General features: G+C 39.5%; 2 protein-coding genes and 1 non-coding gene across 7 annotated transcripts in view; 2 read left to right on the top strand and 1 right to left on the bottom strand.

Annotated features, from left to right (window-relative positions):
- Window positions 1–9,269, bottom strand: part of Pros1 (protein S) — a 66,581-nt gene extending 57,312 nt beyond the window's left edge. The window contains exon 1 of the mRNA XM_055594437.1: window positions 9,068–9,269. Within this exon, the coding sequence (XP_055450412.1) occupies window positions 9,068–9,143 (76 nt within the window). The 5' untranslated portion in view covers window positions 9,144–9,269. The remainder of the gene's footprint in view (window positions 1–9,067) is intronic.
- The window catches only part of Arl13b (ADP ribosylation factor like GTPase 13B), a 65,111-nt gene continuing 54,165 nt past the window's right edge, over window positions 8,957–19,902 (top strand). For 2 of the 5 annotated variants that reach the window (XM_055594458.1, XM_055594448.1), the window contains exon 1: window positions 14,855–14,993. In XM_055594458.1, the coding sequence (XP_055450433.1) occupies window positions 14,935–14,993 (59 nt within the window). In that variant the 5' untranslated portion in view covers window positions 14,855–14,934. Of the gene's footprint in view, window positions 9,053–13,072; window positions 13,109–14,737; window positions 14,994–19,902 lie in introns of those variants that run through there. The other 3 variants (XM_055594466.1, XM_055594475.1, XM_055594483.1) reach the window with 3 other exon arrangements.
- Window positions 11,753–11,876, top strand: LOC129667636 (small nucleolar RNA ACA64). The gene has a single exon (XR_008718791.1). It is a non-coding gene; the product is annotated as a small nucleolar RNA ACA64 (small nucleolar RNA).

Genomic DNA, 19,902 nt, shown 5'->3' with positions numbered 1-19,902 from the left:
AGGAATGATAAGCACTAAAAGCAACTTACATGCTAATCATCATGATTTAGTCATTTCAAGAATGTGCATGCATAGGAATACAGTGTATTCCCTAAACAAATATGATTGCCAACTAAAAAAAATAAAATAAAATAAACCAAAAAACAAAAACAAAAACAAAAAACCCAGCACCTTGGCAAACCCTACCATACAAGGGAAAGAAAAGCTCTCCAAACACAGAAGCCCAATTCCTAACTAAGCATGTGCAGATAGCAACAAAGAATAGGACCGTGAGAATACTTACAGATACAGGGGGAATAAAATTTTGGCCTAGAGGAAATCTTATTTTATTTAGTTTTGTTTTATTATTTTCTTGTATCGTGACAAAACCTCTCAAACATAGCACAAGCTGCTACAGAAGCCTCAACAGTCTTTCTGCCTCAGGTTTCCAGAGTGCTGAAAAGGACAGGTAGGAACCGTAAGAGTCAATAGAAGAAATCATTTTAAAAAGAAAAAACTCCAGAAAGTGTCAAAAGTTACTTTTAGAATAAGCCTAGTAATCATGATTAACAAGCAGGCCATCATCAATCACATCAATTACTATTACCGATGGGGAGAGAGAGACAAGAGAGGACAGAATCCTGGTTACAAAACGACTTTAAAATCAGCTATATGGTTTGCTCATTATGCGATATTAACATCAACTCAGTGTAACAATTCTACATCCCCATCCGAATGTATATTCTAGACCTAATTAATTATTCTGTCTGTTACAAATTTTATACAGAAAGTTAAACAGCTTCACAGCTTATATAAAAAATTGATGAAGGCAATGACAATTCATACTTTCCTTAAGTGAAGAAGCATTAATTTTAACCTCAGAGGAAAAATGATCTGACAGAGACAGCTGACAAAGTTCATGGGATATGCCCTGAGCTTCCTTGGATTAGAAGTTAAGTAAAACTGTACCCCACTAAGGCAGGTGTCTCCTCCATTTTTCTCCTGATTGCAAGTACGTTGGTGGTCACATGTACCAGATGGTATGAGATGGGACAGAGTTATACAAAACACACCAGACTTTACAAGATTATCTATGTACTTTTTCTTTAATCAGAACACAAGTTTTTAGACTTAACCAAAGAAAACAAGTGCATATTGCTAATATCTGTTACAGGCATTAGTTTAAAGTTTTATAACCTCTTAGGATAAGGTTGGCTATGAAGTCATAACTCATTAACTCCAAAATCTCAAAGTAATCTTCAAGTTTCCAATTCTTATTGTTTTAGAGTTTTTCTTTCTTTCTTTTCTACATATTTTTATGATTCTTTGGGAATTTCACATCATGTACCTCCATTGCATTCATTTTCCAGTTCTTCATCTCTGCTCCCCTAGTCTTGTGAGGAAAAAAAAACAAGTCCAATTTCTGTAATCTATACACTCATTGGAGCATGGTCAAACTCTCGGTGGCCTGCTTCTTAAATAAAACTGAGTTGTTCCCCTCCCAAACCCCAGCCAGTAGCTATCAGTTGTGGAGAGCTACACTTCAGCATCCCTATGACACTTTTTAAGAGTTCTCTTCAGTGGCTTCTTTTAGGGCTGCTTCTTTTGGGGGTGAGTGGGAGTGGGGTGGGGTAGGAATTGCCATAGAAGTTTTCCATGTCCCTCTTTCTCAGCTATGCACCTCAATCATTGTTATCACTGCGAAAGTAGCTTCCTTGCCCTTTACAGTCAGCAGGGGGCATGGGTTTCTACATTGTTTCTAGCAGCAATACAGACCACAAACATTGCTCCTGGCTGCAGTAGGATCATGAACCCAAACAAAGTCACTGGAGGCAGTCCTGGCCTCAGCATGGCAGCAGCAAGACCCATGGACCTCATCATGGCTTCAGGCTGCAACACAGACTACTACGGACATCTGCATGGCTTTTGGTGGTAACATGGGCGAAGGACCTCAACACAAACCCCAGCAAAGTCCATAAGAAAGGCTGCAGCAGGGTCAATGACATTTTAGGAGGCAAAGATACTTGCCATGTAAGCCTTATTATTTGAATATGATCACCAGAACCCAGGTAAAGACAAGAGGAGAAAAACAACTCCACACAATTGTTCTGTCATGAGAACACACATCCGAACACACACAATAATAATACTAAAAAATAAAATTGAAAGCAAAATTTGGTCACAAATATAAGATAGTTACATAGGAACTCTGCCATGTAGTCTTTTGCACATCAACGCTCACACTCACAGAAATAAAAACACCAATGTTAGCACCAGAAGCAGTATTCTTTAAGCTTTTGGAAATTGGACATATTATAATCAGCAGATTGTTGATAAGCAAATGAACTAAAGCTCTTCTGTTGTGGAGGCTTAACACTTACTCCTGAGACATTTAGTCTGCATTTCGGTATTACTAGAAGTGTTACTAGACTTCACCAGTTATACTCGTACAACATTACCTCTAACTAAAGAATAACACTAATGTCAATGGGAAAAATTTAATAGTTTTCACTGGTCTTGTATACTCAAATATTTAGGGCTTTGCTTTATAGAGCAATTGATTGATCAAATACTGAGAGCCAAATTACTTTCTCAATAGTTACCAGCTAAGGATAGGATTTCATCCTCAACTCATGCTACGAGGAAAGGGAGAGTCAATTCTCTTTAAGGTTGTGGCCTTTGGTAGGTTGACCATTCTCCAATGGATGTGCACACGCACAAGCATGTATGTATAGCACAAAATTGATTTCATGTTTTGTTTTGTTTTTTTAAACACATAGTAGATAGGAAGGTAGAGTGGCTCTTGGAGGAGTTTGGAGAGGAGTATAAATATGATCAAAATACAACTGAATGAAATCTTCAAAGAACTAATAAGACAATTTTTTTTCATGTTTGTTGTTCTGAGACAGGGTCCCTCTACATAGCCTCAAATTTCCTGGAACTTGCTGTGTCGACTAGGCTGGCCTCAAACTCAGATCTGACTGCCTCTGCTTCCCAAGTGTATAGACTAAAGGAGTGTGCCACCACACCTGGGCCTAATAAAAATTTCTCAAAACATAGTTTAAATTTCTCAAAGAACTTAGAACTGTGTGTGTTTTAAAAGTGATATGCTTTTTGCATCAACAGTTATTACTAGGTATTGCTTTATCCAGCACCAGATGGGAGGGGGATGCAGAGACTCATATCCAGATATTATGTGAAGAGAATCTAAGTTGGAGGTCTCTATCAGGGAGCGCAGGGAAGGAAAAATTGTATGAGTCAGAGGGGAGGGACAACACCAGGAGAACATGGCCCAACAAAGCAACTAAACAGTGCTCACGTGAACTCACATGAGATCACAGAGCCTGAAGCATCAAGCACAGGATGCATGGGTCTGCCTCAGGTCCTCTGCATATAACTTATTGTTATTAGCTTGGTGTTTTTGTTGGACTCCTACCAGCGGGAGCTCGTGTGACTCTCTCCGACTCTCTTGCCTGTTCCTGAGACTCTTTCCCTCCTCTTGGATTGCCTTGTTAGTCTCCTTAAGAGCTTTTGCCTTGCCTTATTGTATCCTGTTTCATCATGTTTGCGTGCTGTCTCTTGGAGGCCTGCTTTTTTCTGTAGGAAAAGAGGGGGAGAGGATCTGGGGGAGAGGGAAGGTAGGAGAATTGGGAGGGGTGGAGGTAAGGAAAACTGTTCTGTGGTGGGGGTGTATTCAATGAAAGTACAATCTATTTTCAATTTAAAAAAAAGAAAAACAACATTTGTTACATGACAAAGATTGTGCAGTGGCAATCTCCTTGACAAATAGCATCCCAGAGACTCGTGAACAGATAATGTTCTTAACATGTACAGAAAGTACAGGAAATGCCTGAGGGAACTTTAAAGGCAAACTTTAAAGCAAAAAAGTAAGAACAAATCCCTGTATGACTTTCCCAGGATTGTCATAACAAGAGAGCCTCAAGTTATAACTTGATATGACTATAAGTCATGAGACTTCTAGTCCTATGGGAGGACTAGAAGTCAGATCAACTCAGTCATCTTAAGGCAGTCCCTAACATGGAGTCACATGAGTTCCACTATATAGGTCACCTAAACATTCATGTCTTTGCTTTTACCATGCATGGCTGATAACACACCATTCTGTCTCCTTCTGAGCAATCCTTGTAATTTTTCCAACCTTCTCTGATTTCTTCCTTGTTATGGTTTACCAGAAAAACTCAAGCATTGAAGATTTGGTCCCCAAAGCAGCAATGTGCAGGTTGGAGTATTTGGTATGTGATTGGTGAGTGTTCTGGCTTCCTCAGTGGATTAACCAACAGATGGGTTGTGGGACGCAGTATAAACCAAGTTTTCCCTTTTGTTTCCTAACCTCAGTAAGGCAAGGTGAACAGTGCTTCTGTATTAGTGATGCAGAAACAAGGCCAAATGGCCATAGACAAAAGGGCCTGAAATCATGAGCCCAAGCAAATCTTTCCTTATCCTGGTTGATTTCCTTGCATTTTCCCCCCCACGGTAATAGAAAGACAACAAGAAACTTGACACTGAAACTGGGGCTATTGTTGTGATTATAAATGATAGTTTAGAACAGTTTGAAATATTCTGGGGAAAGAGTGTAGAAAAGGTATACATGGTTGGTGGAGCTTAATGAGTGATTCTGGAAGAACCTCAGAAGATCAAAATGTTGATCTAATGTAAAGACCAGGCTAGAAAGGTTTCAAAAGAAAGTGAAGACTGCTTTGGGAACGGGACTAAAGCCCATTTATGCTACATTCTGGCAAAGAACTTGTCTAATTTTCTCCCATATTTTATAACTCGTATATGAAGGGAGGCTTAAAATGATACACTAGTTAGCCTTTTGGAAGAAATTCCAAGGAATCTTGCATCTAGATGTGGCTTCAGTATTGCTGTTTGATTTATCTAGATTTACAGTAAGACTCAGGAAACAAAATCAGAGCAGAAAGACTTGAGAAATTTGCTGTTTGGCTAGCAAAGAATGGCCTGTAAGGTTAAGTTGATGCTGATGGGGACTATAAAGAGATTAGCACCATTAAAAATAATCCAAGCACTTTTTACACGGACAGTTGGAAAGATAATGCCTTGAGATAATCTCATGAATCAGGAAGATCCATCTTTTATGGGTTGAAAGGTGGGTAAATACAAGCCTTTTATTTGAGAAATGAATCCCTGGTGTTCTGGGTCCCACAGTTAAGAAATTATCTCCTCAGTATTTCACCTTAGTCATTAAATCACTAAAGAATTCAGTGTAGTTGTGGTGGGTTGAGAGGTAGCTACTGATCTTGCTATTAGCACAACTTGATGACATCCATGTGCCTTTGTAGATATAGATTTCAGGAGTCCCACTGAGATTTCAAAGGAAAATCTAAAAGGGTGTGCACTTTGTAGCATGTTTGATGTTTTGTAAGCAGACCCTGAAGGTCCTGAAACTGTGAAAGTGGAGCCAAAGGAACATCAGTGACATCAGGACATCAGAGATACCTGTGACATATCACTCCTACCAAAGAGAGCTGCAGATCGCAAGCACAGCCTGGCCAAGAGGATGACCATAAAGTCTTAAGTCAGTATAGTCCTGAGGGTGGCCTTTAGGTCTCATAGCATAACATCATGCTCTGATGACAGACGTGGAACTATCAATCTCAATGTTGCCCTTCAAGTTTTCAGTCTTGCTTCAAATAAATTCTGCCACGCTGTTTTACAGCTCTTCTCATTTGGAATAGGAGTGTGTCCCATGTACACTTGCATATATTGGATGTAAGTAACTTGTTTTGAATTTTAAAGTTTGTATCTATGAGTCTGCTTTGGAACTTTGGAACTTTTGCTTTTGGGTAGTGATGGAACTGGTAAGACACAAAGACTCATAAAGACAGGCTAGTACATTCTGATGCATTCTGCACTGTGAGATGGGCATGGGTCTTTGAGGCACAGGGACACTGTTATATTTCAGAAGTTAAGTTCTACAAAAGCTCATGCATTGATCACTTATGCCCTAAGAAAGCAGTGCTCTGAACTGGGCCTTTGGGAAGTCATTAGGCCATGAAAGCATTTGGCCAAGGCTTTGAATTCACAGTTTCATAGGTTTCAGGAGAGGGGATGTACCATAAAAATGAGCTTTCTTTTTGCATCCTGTATGCCACATCTATTGCCTAACATATGCCTCCCTCAAAAATGGCAACCTCAAAAAACATGACTCAGAATAAACCCTTCCTTTTCTTTTAGTTGATTTTCTCATGTATGTTGTCATAATGGCTAAGCGTGGCTAAGACATTCCTGCCTATCTTTAGTGTGGAAAAATTCATTATTGTTACTCTTAGATCAAGACCATAATTTAAATATACTGGCATATATATATATATATATATATATATATATATATATATATATATCAGTAAATTTAAGATCTGAAGTATACCATTCTGTTCCTGGGCCTCAAAGGTTATGTCCATCTTACAGTACATTTAATATTTAATGTATATAAATAAGCGTCTCATATTATTTTGAAAGCTTACATATTTAAATAGCTCACTCAAGATACAAAGAAGATATGAAACTTAGTGGACATAAAATGTCCACGTGAAGAACATCTCTGCCTTCGCTGACATAGAGTTCACGGAAGAAGCATGAATATAACATAGATTTTATTATCACCATTGCTGTATCAGAAATTAACTCTTGATGCACACTAGTGTAGCAGTATGGATTTTGATGTAAAGAAACTCTAAGGAAGGATAAACTCATGGCAAAGAGAAGAAGTAGCAAAGGACAGAGGTGAGTACAAAAACTTGTAGAAAAGATGGGTCAATAATGAACAGAGTAGACTGCATCCACTCAAAAGGGAAGTCTGGATAAGACCAAATTAGCCTTCCAAAAGTAGATATCCTCCTCTTCCCATTTCCCTTTTTGCCACAAGCTTTCATGAGTGATGAGCAAAAATAAGTACACAATGTAAATTTTACATGCAAGTTCTTTGGGTTTATTTGTGTGTGTGTGTGTGTGTGTGTGTGTGTGTGTGTGTGTGTGTATGTTTGTGCATGCGTGTGTCTGTGTAATCCTTATTTTTTTTCATTTTGGTGTTTTTTTATTCAAGCAAATACATTTGCAAAGTCAGTTGATAACTGAATACTTCCTTTATTGTTAAAGCAAAGACCTTGAAAGTCAGGCATGTTGACAGAAGCAAGTTAATCCCATTATTTAGAAGGTCCAGGTTACTGTAGGTGAATTGCAAGTCAGAACTATAGAAAAAGACTCTGGTTTGTGTTGTTTCTTTTCTTTTCTTTTTTTTTTTTTAAGCACCCTCTCAAAAATAACTGTTCTCGGCAAAGATTTCCTTCATTATAGCAATATTTCTAGGACCATACAATTGACTATCCATCAGCTGTTTATTTATTATAACCTAAATTTCAAAACTTCTGGAGCTGGGGTTTTGGGGAGAGTCGCTCATTGGCCTAACATGCACATAGCCCTGTATTCAATTCTAAGTGCCACAATGAAACCTCTTTCTGTTTTGTGACCCCAAAACAAAAAATCAACGTCTTAGGGAAGAGAAACCACTTGTAGGTGTCTTCTTCTTCGTTGGTAAACCAGAGACAATTTTTAATCTAGGTAACAACCAGAAAGGCTATGGTCATCATAGGCACAAATATTCTTTCTGTGATGTCCTTGTAGAATGAACTTGTCTATTTTCTTGCTCTTTTTCAAAACACCAGCTTTTTCCTTCTTTCTTTCTTTCTTTCTTTCTTTCTTTCTTTCTTTCTTTCTTTCTTTCTTTCTTTCTTTCTTTCTGTCTTTCTTTCTTTTTTTCTTTCTCTTTCTTTCTTTGCCTTACCTTTCTATTTATTTATTTGTTTGTTTGTTTGTTTATCTATTCTTGAGATAGGGTTTCTCTGTAGCCCTGGCTGTGCTGCAACTCATCCTATAGACCAGACTGGCCTTGAACTCAAAGACCTGCTTGCCTCTGCCTAACAAGTGCTGGGATTAAAGGTGTGTGCCCCACCGCTGCCCTGCTGCTATCTGAAACTATTTGGATGTCCTAATGAGCAAGATAAATCATGTGCAGGCATACAGTCACATGCAGCTTTCATCATAAGAGTCTGATTGTTGAAATTTTGCAACTGTAACTTGTTTATCTCCAACATAAAGTGAACAAGCCACATTCTGGTCTTTAAGTTAGGAGTAGCTTTAAAAATACTGTCTCACCTCCTTACTAATGAATAAAAACATGGGATACTAACATTCTCCTATTTAATTACCATGTTTGAAAAGTTTCTTTGGTGCTCTTGGTAGCCTAATGGTATTTCTTATGCTATGAACTTATTGCTTCCCTGCCAGTTTCTGGGAATACAATAGAGAAAAAGAAAACAGTGTTAATTATGAACACATTTAAGCTTCTGAAAACAATTTAATTGATAATTAAAACGTACTAAAGCATAAAAATAAATTTAAATGAAAACGTACTAAATCCTTGCTATTCTTTATAAATTTCTAAGAGAAAACTCGATATGCTGCCTGGAATCTGAGAATGGAAGAGGAAAGTTCAAGAAACTCAAACATAAAGAGGCAAAGAATTAGTGCCACCAACTCAGATCCATAGCAGTCAAAACACTCGATATAAAATGATCCTCGGTACAAGATAATATCCAACAGCCATTTCTTATACTAAGGTTAGAGAATGATATGTAAAACGGTATTAATTCTCAAATAGCTTGTGAGACAAACCAATCAAGGTCAAAGTCCAGAACCTGCAAAAGGAAGGTTAGATGCAAAGGAGGGTGCAGGCTGGGACACTCTTTTATAAAAGGGAGGGCACCAAAGGTTGGCTTATCAGTGTTTGGGACTATGCTCATCCAATTCCTTTGACCCTTAGTGTCACCCAGGTTCTTGCATCAGTCCTGTGGATAATGGTTCTCAAAACAAGGCAAGCTATAATCCTGTCCCACCTTTACACCCTTGGCTAGACCCAGGCTGCCACTACTTTCTGAGCCCCTGGGGGACTTATTGGAAACTTATTGGAGGCAGCAAGCGGCAGGGGACCAGAAAACCCTACCAGCCCAAGCACGTAGACAAGAGAAACCTGGAGGTATGGATTACTTACAGTTTGTCTCTGAGACTGGCAGCACCAGGACAACGCAGGCCAGCAGCACGCGACAGCGCGCACTCAAGACCCTCATTGCTGAGCGGGCGGCCGGAGGTCAGGGCAGGCGCAGCAGGGACCCGAGCCGGCACTCGGTCGATGGGAGCTGCGAGCCCGGGCTCAGCTCTTCTAGCTCTGGCCCAGTGTGAGCGCGGGCGGAGCAGCCAGCGGCGGAGGGGACCGCCCGCTCCCAGCCCCCAGCCCGGGAGGGGAAGCGATGACTGGGACATTTCCTGGAAGCTTTTCTCAGCTGTGGGAGCGGGAAGGGGGAGGGCTCCGGGAGTGAGTTCGGAGGCCTGGAAAGCTTATCAGAGGTCCTTTGTCGCGGTCCTGCAGTTACTTCTTTCTTTAAAAAGTGAAGTTTTCAAAGGGTGAAGAAAAGACCGCCCTCCCTCCTACTCCCTCCTTCCCTCCCTCCTTCTCTCTCCTGCCTTCTCTCCTTCCCCCTTTCCCGTTCTTTCCCTTCCTCCTCTCTCCCTCTCCCCTTCTCTTCATTTCCTATTCTTTCTCCCACTTCTCCTTTTCTCCCTTTCCCATTCTTTCTCTTCCTCCGTCCTCTCTTCCTTTGCTCACTCTCCCTGTCCAGAAACAGTGACAATCAGGATGTCAAGATGTCAACCTGAACAAAAGCCAATGAGGACTTTAGGAAGAAGAGTGCTCAGATAGATAAGAAGTAATGGGTGGGAGGGGGAGGAAGAAAATGGAATGGTCTGATCACCCACAGTGCCTTTCCTCCAAGCAGCTTGTTTTGGTGTTAAGTATTACCATTCAGTTTTTGTCAGGCCTTAGGCTGCTGCTGCCTGGGTCTAAAGCATAATACTTGGTCTTACCAAGACCAAGAGTAAAGAGTAAACAGAGCTAAGAGTAAACAGGTTGTCACAGTGTTGATGTGAGATTTTTCTAAAGATGCTACAAGAAGCATAAGGTTATGTCTAATAGTATTGCTCAATGCACATATATTATTGTTCATTTTTGTCTGAATAAAACATTGATTTTTCTGTGTTTGAAGGAAACATACTAAGTAGAATGATTGTTCAAAGATTACTTCCAGATTTCTTTCTTTTCTTTTCTTTCTTTCTCTGTTCTTTCTTTCTTGCTTGCTTGCTTGCTTTTTCTTTCAATGATTTTGTGATCCAGCTGAATGCAAGATGACTAATATTGGAGTCAATTTTTCTGATAAGAGAATGGTTCGAGAAATTTCCATTCATTCAATAAAAGGAAGGAAAACTCTTATACTATACCCTTCCATGTTCTGTACCTTGTTTAACTAAATTAATGCATGAGAGACTAAGAGGAGAAAATAATATTTAGTTACATATGAATGCAGTGGTTGGGAGATTTCACAAGGTTGGGAGATTCGAGGAGGTGGTCAGATGATTTGGACATATAACAACTTAAGCTATGAAAAAGGAATTTGAGGCTTCCAGCAAAGGAGGTTGAAAATAGGGAGAAGACAAGTGAAGGAAACACAAGTACTAGAAATATATGATCAAAAGGGATGGGTTTGTCTTATTGTCTCTCAGGCAACAAAAGTTGTCTCTGGGATTTGTTCCTTCTGGTATGATTGAACTTTTATTAATCAAAATTTTCTTTATGAGTGTAAGTTTCTGTTGTAGCTTGGGTCTTTTTAAAAATTTAAATTGTTTTTGGTTTTTCAAGACTGGTTTCTCTGTTTAGCCTTGGCCATCCTTGACTCTCTTTGTAGGCCAGACTGGCCTTGAACTCACAAAGATCTGCCTGCCTCTGCCTCCCTGAGTGCTGGGATTACAGGTGTGTGTACAGATGCAAAAATATTTATTTTAATGAGTATGAGTTTTGCCTGTGGATATGCACCATGTGCCTGCAGAGGGCATCAGGTCTCCTGAAATTGGAGTTACAGATGATTTTGAGCCTCCATGTTAGTACTGGAATCCAACCCAGGTCCTCTGGAAGAGCAACAAGCGCTCAAACACTGAGCCATCTCTACAGCCCTTAAAGTTCCAAACTCAGTTGTATCTCAAATGCTTCTGGGTTAAAGGCTTTGTCACTAGCCTGTGGTGACATTACAGGTAAATACATCAGCACTTGGGCCTAATAGGAGGTCTCTGTGATTGTCTTCTTGGAATTCTCTCATTCTCTCCTTAGTAACCAGTAACCATAAGGTAAGCAGCCATTTTAGCCTCTTTCTTCCAGTACAAATATTCCCATAATGCATTGTGCCATCACAAGCCAAGGGCTATACTATAGAAACCTCTAAAATTGTGAGTCTAAAGTGAGCATTTGCTCCTTTTACATTTATCCTCAGGCATTTTTTATTGTTTTGTTTGTTTTTCATTTAGGACAAAAAGTTGACTGACACAATTTTCTTTCTAAATTCAGGAACTCATACTTTACTCAAGGCAGTTGACAGAGAACTACAAAAACCACTACTTCTGCTGTTTTTGTTTTTGTTTTTTGTTTTTCAGTTCTTGCAGACAGGGTTCCTCTGTATAACAAGAGCCCAGGATGTCCTGGACTCACTTTGTAGACTACACTAGCCTTAAACTCACAGAGATCTGCCTACCTGTGCCTCTCTCCCAAGGGCTGGGACTAAAGGTGTGCAACACCATACCAGGCTCTGCTGGGGTTTGATTTGCTTTTGTTTGAAATGTCCCCCAAAACACCAGCATTCACTGAAAATATCTGGAAGCTTGTGTTGTGTCCATAGGGAGATTCATCACCCCCAGCTTCAGGACCCTCAATTCAACACCTACAGCTCCTTTCTGGATGGGTGAAATCCAGGCCAATAGACACTCCTATATGTCAAAGTAGTATATGTTACTGTTTCATGTTCTAATCTTTTGAATTAAGTAAAATACAAATTATCCAGTATGTTTGTGACCCCTGCCTTTAAAAAATTATCTTCCTTTTGGGTCCTCTGATTCCACCAGTTCAATATATTTGCCACTTTATTTTCAACCACAGGTGGTTCAAATATAAGTATAAACATAATCCGTTAGAGCTATTTGGATTACATTAAACAAAAGAAGCTCTAAGTACAGTATTTACTCTTTAGTATGCAAATGCACATATGCCTGGGATCTTTGATGAATGCTCCATTTGGGAATCTCTTCATTATGTGAGGACAATTTTAAAGGATATTGTCAACTTTGAGATCTCAAAATTTCTCACAAAAGGTAAAGCTCTTGAATTAAAAATCAGCAGCATTCCATTGAGTGTCATTTCCAATACCAACAACAACAGAGAGAGCCCAAGATAGAAATGTTAAAGAAAGAGAGGCATTTCAAGGAAATGAAAAAGAAAAAGAAACTTTCAATTTCTTTGCTTGAAGGGGATTGCCTTTTAAGTTTCAGAAATACACTCTAGTGTCAGAGTAAATGTGAAACAACTGCTTCCTTCAACATAATGTTAAACTTAAATAATAGCTAAAATATTCAATATGGAAACTGGAGAAGAAATAAAATAGTAAAATATTTTGGTTTTAAAATTATCTCAAAAGTTCACTCCAGCTTTAATTCAATATTGACATCTGGCTTTAACTAAGTATTGATTAATGCATTTACTAATTATATAGAGCTGAAATTTGATTTGAGTATACTTCCATATATAGAAACAAAACTTCTCCAAACTTTAACTCATTAGCTAAATCTGTTCCCCTATAAAGCAACTAATACATTTCTTAATCTTCTACTATCCTTTCTGAACAATAAAATTTATGAGGGAAGATTTTCTTTTGTGATGTTTGATTCACAGGTATGCGCCCAGTGCCTAGAACCATCTTTTAGGATCCACTCCATCTCCACCCCCTGCTCTTCACAGTGTGATAGGCTGCGATCAGGATGCCTTATTTGCATGAAGAGGATTTCCAGGTACTTGCTAGACAAGACCTTATAAGGAAAGGGGAAGTTCAACCTGGTCCACAACACCAAGGAGCAGAAAGTGCTGATGTGCAATAAATCTTACTGTGTTGAGCGCACTCACAACAACAACGACAGCAATTTTTTTTTGAAGAACTGAGATAAAGTAAGAAGGGGGAAGAATTTAGGAAGACATGAGTTTCATCTAAATTTTTGTTTGGCATGGTTTGGTGGGATAGAAACTCAATCATAGTCTGGATGAAGAATAGACACCGACAAGAGTGCTTTGTAAAGTTGTTGAAAGTTACAGAGGGTAGATTGTGAAAACTGAGTGATCAGCCCCCTTGTTAAAATGACTGATACTTAAAAGTAAACCCTTTTCATTATCCTTCCCTGACCTTCCATTCCACTCTGTGGATAAGAAGATAGTGGCTTTGGTGTAATGTAAATGCTTATGAGACAAGTGACAGTAATTTTAAAGCCTGCTTTTGCTTCTCAGAAATTGCCTTGAGCTTTATCTCTGTCACCATCTCAGTAAGCTTGTGACCTGACAGGTTTCCATTTCCATTTTAAAGGAGGGCTACAGAGGTTCAGAGTCAGCAAGCTCATGCGTTAGAATAGAACTACTTTAAAACTAGCTTAGCCCTAGACTATAAGTTTTTCCCCTTGAATACTGTGATTTTCCAGTGGTCTCTTTGCTTCTGCTGTGATGTGAAATGTCTATCAACTCTCTCTCTCTCTTTCTTCCTATCTATCATCTACCTATCTTTCTATATATCTACATCTATCAATCATCTACCTATCTACCTTTTAATCAGAAATCGAATAAACATGGATTTATATGTTAATGCATACAGTTTTTGGAAGCTAGTTGCCATTTTCCCTCAATAAACATATTATAAATAAGGCATAAAATACACCTTTAAAAATGAAGCATTGCAAAAGGGCCAGCATATTCACAATCTTGAAATTCAAAAACCAAATGGCCATGATTTTATATAGCTAAAAGCCCCAGAAAAACATACATTAAAATATCACCACTGCTTATCTTTGAGGGTCATGTGCACACATATTTTCATCTTGTCCCTTTTTGTTTGCATATTCTTCCACACGCACATATTTCTTTTTTATCTTAACTTCTTACAAGAAATATTACTGTTCATATTTTTTATATAATAGTGGTAGATATCAGATTAAAAGTATTCCCATTTGAACTGTTGAGACAATTTAGCAAACGAGTTTTCCATGTTTGTCTTTAATTTAAAATTGCTTTGGTGTATAGTTCGTGAGTTCTTCAGCCTAACTTGGCCTGAACCCCAGAGGATCACCATCCCTACTGCACAACACAACACAACACAACACAACACAAGCCACGCAGATGACCAGATATCTTCAGGTCTCATTTGAATTACTGGAGATGAATGAGAAACAGCAAGATTGGCAGATAATGCATTTTGATTGGGAATGGACAGGGTTTATGTGAAATCTCTCCAGAAACCCTGGATTTAGCTATAGACGCTCCGGTTGCCTAGTTACCAAAGCCACCTTCCTCGAGCTCCGCCTTGTTCCTCTAAACCACGCCCACTTCCTGTTTTCACCCTTTGACAGGGGGCGGGGAGCCAGGAGTCCTCAGCCTCTCGGAAGGCCCGGACGTGGGTCTTCAGCTTCTGATTGGAGGAGCGTGTTAAAGGCGGTTCCGGGGGCGGGCCTTCCGAGCTTTGGGAACGTCAGCACGTCGACGCGGGGCTTTTCTCCGGAGTCCCACTAACGCCTGAGTTTGAGCCTGTTCCTGTGCCTGTGTCCGGGCTGTCCCGGGCAGCGGGCGGACGCGGTTAGGGGCCCGACCCTGCGCTTGGTCCCTCCCGGCCTGTCCTCCCGGCCAGTCCACCCTTGGGGACTTTGGGGACGTGGGTCCCCTGAGCCGGGCCGGGGAGCTCGGGGCCCTTCCCCGCCCAAGGCTCGGATGGGAGGTGGCGGGAGGAGAGACCTGGGATGTTCAGTCTGATGGCCAACTGCTGCAACTTGTTCAAGCGGTGGCGGGAGCCTGTCAGGTAGGCTGGGGCACGGGCCTGCTGCCCTGAGGGATGGGGACGACCGCGCCCCTGGGCCGGGCCGGGCGCCGCCTCTTTCCTAGGCGTGGGAGGAGTCTAGGGAAGACCTAGTCTAGGTCGGGGTTGGTGGGGGATGCTGCCCTTCCCGATGAGACCCACCTTGGAGAGAGAACTTGGGTCCCTCTTGAATGCTTGACTAAGTTTTAAAACACGGCGTATACGAGTATTTCAGATAGTTTTACATTTCTTAGAAAAATGCATTGTGTGTCCTGTGGGGAGAGGGAGGGATAGAATTATCCATTGTGGTTTTCTTCAAAGGCTTTTGTAATGGAAAAGTATTGAAAGAGAAGTATGAAGTACAGTTTTTCTAATAAACAAGACATCCCGTTGTAGCTCTTTCCATCTCATCTCTTTTGTGTACGTCTGTAAACACAACTGCACTCTATTTTGTTTGGCTCTTTGGCTCCACTCTTTACTAATTATATGATTCAGCCACATTTGGCCCATCTTCCTTATTTATTAAACGAGGATGATAATATCTGTGCCTAAGAGGTGGTGCATTCAATTAGAGTGTGTGAGGGTAGTGTTTTCTCAGCTGTAACTTAGCTGCAGTTTTCATGTACACTCTAGGGTCACCTAATTGAAAGGTCTCTTCATGTTTCATTATGAATCAGTACATGTGTTAATGCTCAATGCATGTTACTTGGTTGTTCATTCAAGAAATACTGTCAAGAAAGTAACATGCATCAGGCACTGTGTTAGGATGGAGTCAGTGAAACTGAAGCTTCTGAAACCCAGAAGCCCAAACCAATAGAGTGTGTTTCTCTTTATAACTATTGACTTTTCATACTTCTGCTTGGGAATTAGACCACAGGCAAAATCTAGGAAAGCGTTTAAAAAAAAAAAATCCTGAACACACACATATATGTAATTATATATGTGTGATATATGTGTATATATATATATATATATATATATATATATATATATATATATATATATATATATATTAGTCATAAAGATGAGCAGTTCTTTAAAGAATGCACCTGAAAAGCAACATTGGACACATTTATGAGAAAATACATGCCTGTATTTGGAAAATAAATTTGCTTTAAACAAAAGTTGGGCGTCTGGCATTGAATGTTTTAAGTGCCGGTGATAGGCTCACCTCTGAGAACTGAAGGTGTGCTCCGCACTGTGTGGGACCTTAATTGTATTGTGGCTGTTCTCATAGCTTCTTCTCAAACTTGAATCATAACATATGCCCATTCATAGTTTACTCTGCTCACTTTTAAAGAATGAGTTTTTAGGAGAGTGTTAGAACATGAGTATAATCAGATGTTTTAAATTCATTATTCTTAGTGTTTACTTTTCATAGTAGCATAGTCTTTGAGGTTTGTTTAAAGAACAGACAATTCAGAGAGGGGAAGATGTATTGATTTCTAAGTATAAGAAGGAGCTGGCTTTTACTAGTAAAACATAGTTAAGATACAGCCTTACAAGTCAGGTGGATTGTCTTAATAAAGCAGAACTTTGATCTGCACTATCTGCACTATATTGAGGTGCTGTAAGGGAAGAGATGTGGGGATTTTGGAAGGTTTTTTAGTGAAGGCGATGACAGTCTCTTTAAAGACCACTGCATGTTGCTATGATAACTCCTGCCTTACCGAGTTAAGTGAGCCATTACTGTTTTTTTCTCTCCCTCTTTTGTGGTTTTAGATATTTTTAGCATGTATACAACTTGCATTATCTTTCTGTTATATTGTGCTATTCTAGATTGTATCGTAACATACCTCTCAACTGTAAATAGCATGAGCTCTACAGCTATTTGATTATGCCTACCTTCAGTGTCATTCCTTAATGCCTGATTCATAAAGGTGGCTGAATAGCTGTTTATTATTTGCTCATCCATTACCAATAACTATGCTTACATAAATAATCTTAGCATGACTTCTATTTTTCCAAAATAAAGGAGGAGCAAGCAAACTGATTATAAAATTAAAATGTTTTACTTTTATGACTTACACTCATTCATGGAAAAAAAATGGTTCTGTTATACTTACATTTTTAGATGTGCTACTTGTTGAGATTCTTTATATATTTTCTGAAAATATGTTTGCAAAGATGAGGGGAAAGTATAATGATTATTAATATTCAGAATATGGTTGGAGATCATGTTAGCTCACCTAATAGATTCTGTACTCTTCACGTGGAAGCTCTCTCATTAAGACCATTTATTTAATGGTAACCCACAATCCATTGAGTGAATTAGATTTGTTTGATATTTCAGGCTGGAGACTGAGACCCAGTATTAAGGCACTAGTCTGAGTTAGTAATGAGAACCAGGAACCCAGCCAGTTTGCAAACAACAGTTGCCATACAAGTCAGAACCTGAACCTCGGCTTTCAAGCCGTGTAAATAAATCTTGAATTGACTGTAGTACCGGACCCACAGACAAGTGACTTGCCCCAGTAGAAGCCATACAATCCAGTGCAAGATTTTTTGTTTTCATTTTTGCTTTGAGGTTTAGTGCAACCATGAAAACAGCATCAGGGTAATACCATTAACTACACAGCATACTGTATTACAAGCTCGCTTGCCACTAATAGTCCTCATTTCTTTTTAGTGTGTGTGTTTAGGAGCCAGCCTAGGGTACTACACTACATTTGCTCTGATTCTTTCACCTTCCTCATTCTATAAGAGTTGCCATGTCTGAGGTCCCTTTGAGGTTGAGGTTGTTGGCAAAATACAAATTTACTTCTTAATTTGCTCAGTTTGCTTTTTAATTCTTTGTAATTTGAGTAAAGTGGTACAAATGTGGGAAGAATACTGCAGAAACAGTGTCATTGATTGTAGCCAAGTGCTCTACAGTACACGTATCGTAGTCCATCATATCAATGTGCGAGTGTGTTTTATTGCTGAGAAGGCTAACCTTGACCACTTGGTTAAGTTGTTGTCTTCCAGGTTTAGTAGGCTAGTTCTTGAGAGGGGGAGAAGAGGGAGGGTGGGTAGGAGTAGGAGGAGACAAAGGGAGCTGCCTACAGCGGGGTTACAAAGTGAAAAAAATGTAATAAATATATAATTTTTTAAAGTTGCTTTGAAAAAAATGTAGATTGGAATCTGAATCCTAGAAATCTTAGCATTTTCCCATGTCCAAGTTGTTTATTATTTCTATGTCACAGCATTTTAAGGGAGAAAATTTGTGTGAGTGTTTGAATCATGGCTGCTGAGGTTTCTTTTCTTATTGCTTTCGCCAAAACCCAACAGAAACAAATTATCACAAGAAGGATTTATCTGGGCCCAAGTTTTAGAAGCCTGTCCATTACGGTGAGAAAAGCAATGAGAGTTGGTGGTGGATGGAGAGGTCTGCAGCTAGGACTCCTCATATGGGGGATCAGGAGTAAACAGTGCCTGCTGAAGTCCAGCTGCTTTTCTGTTTTACCCTTTTATTTAGTCTGCATGGTTCCATTCATGTTCAGGGCCCAGTTAATCAAAAATGTAAGACTAATTTAAATAAAAGCATCTTGACAGCAGGGGTTATATAAAATAACAAACAATTGTTATTTTAAATCAGAAAATAGAAGTACCTGGGGCAGCCCTTCAAGATTTTCAGAGGTTAGCCCTTAGTATCACACAGATGTTTTAATCTCAGAGACATAGTTACTCATCTTTAGTCCTCTGTCCTGCTCATCTCCCATCACTTCTCCCATAGGCCCTTGCCATTTGAAAATAAATTCTCCTGTCATGATGTGAGCATCTTCATCTGCCAAAGCTTTGCTTCAAATGTTTTAGGGAATGACTGCACACTCACCCATCCCAAGCGAAGAGCTGAAGGCAGCACTCAGGATGCATCTCATTGCTTCTGTACACCCATGTGTCCAGAAGAGCTGATTTTGATGTGGTTTATTGTTTATGCTGTCATTGATTCTCATGGAGGGAATAGATCCCTACAGCCACATGCTTTTTGGTTGTTGTTGTTGTTGTGTTGTGTTTTTTGTCTAAATGAAGTAAATATATCTCGACCATTTATAGAAGTTGCTGAGGTCTTAACTTCCTAGTTAAGCTTTACATATAGATTAGCAAGGATTATCTAGTGTGCTGTACACTAAACTGGAATGTCTGACATTCTTTTTACCTGTGTACTTCTTGTTTATATTTAATAAAAATAGTGGGATTTGCGACTTAAAAAAAGTGCTAGAGACACATTTTTGTATTTATGTTCAAATTTAGAATTTGCTTCATGAAACTTGAAATGTTTTTCAGTACTGTAGTTTTTGTGTGTCACACTTTGCCCCTCGATTTTTGAGTAAACTATTATATCTTTGATGTGTTTAATATTTTTAACATTAGAAATAACTTTTATAAAATTATTTCAATTTAAGTATTATCCTAAGTTGACATTTATTTCTTCTTTGGCAATTTCACAGATACAATGTATCTTAATCACTCCTGACTTTCCAGCCAGGTTCACAGTGTGTGTCCCTTACATCTTCATCATTTTCTCCTCCTCTTCCTCCTCTTCTCTGTTTCTTTGTCTTCCTCCTTTTCTTCTCCCTCAAAGTGCACAAAATACTGTCTGCATGAGTGTGGGTATCCTACCAGTGGCCATGCCGTCAAAGGAAAATGACGCCTTCTCACTCGGCAGCTAGGCAGGTATCAGTTACTGATAGCTCCTCAACTTCGTGAAACCTGCCATTCCCCTCCCCACCACACTCCTGACATACACATCCCATCTATGCCAGATTTATTGACTGGCTGAACTTTCGCAGCTAACCACAGCTCTGGTGAGTTCACGAGTGCAATGGCCACGTCATACTCAGAAGACAGCATTTCACAGTGGCTTTTCTCAACCTCCCATGCTTACATTCTTTCTGACCTCTCTTCCAAGATATTCCCTTAGCCTTATGGG

Source organism: Psammomys obesus, unplaced genomic scaffold (genome assembly GCF_907164565.1).
Source record: "Psammomys obesus unplaced genomic scaffold, mPsaObe1.curated_primary_1811, whole genome shotgun sequence".
NCBI lineage: Eukaryota > Metazoa > Chordata > Mammalia > Rodentia > Muridae > Psammomys > Psammomys obesus.
Note: the sequence above shows the minus strand (reverse complement) of the source record. Positions and strands in the feature narration are given on the sequence as shown.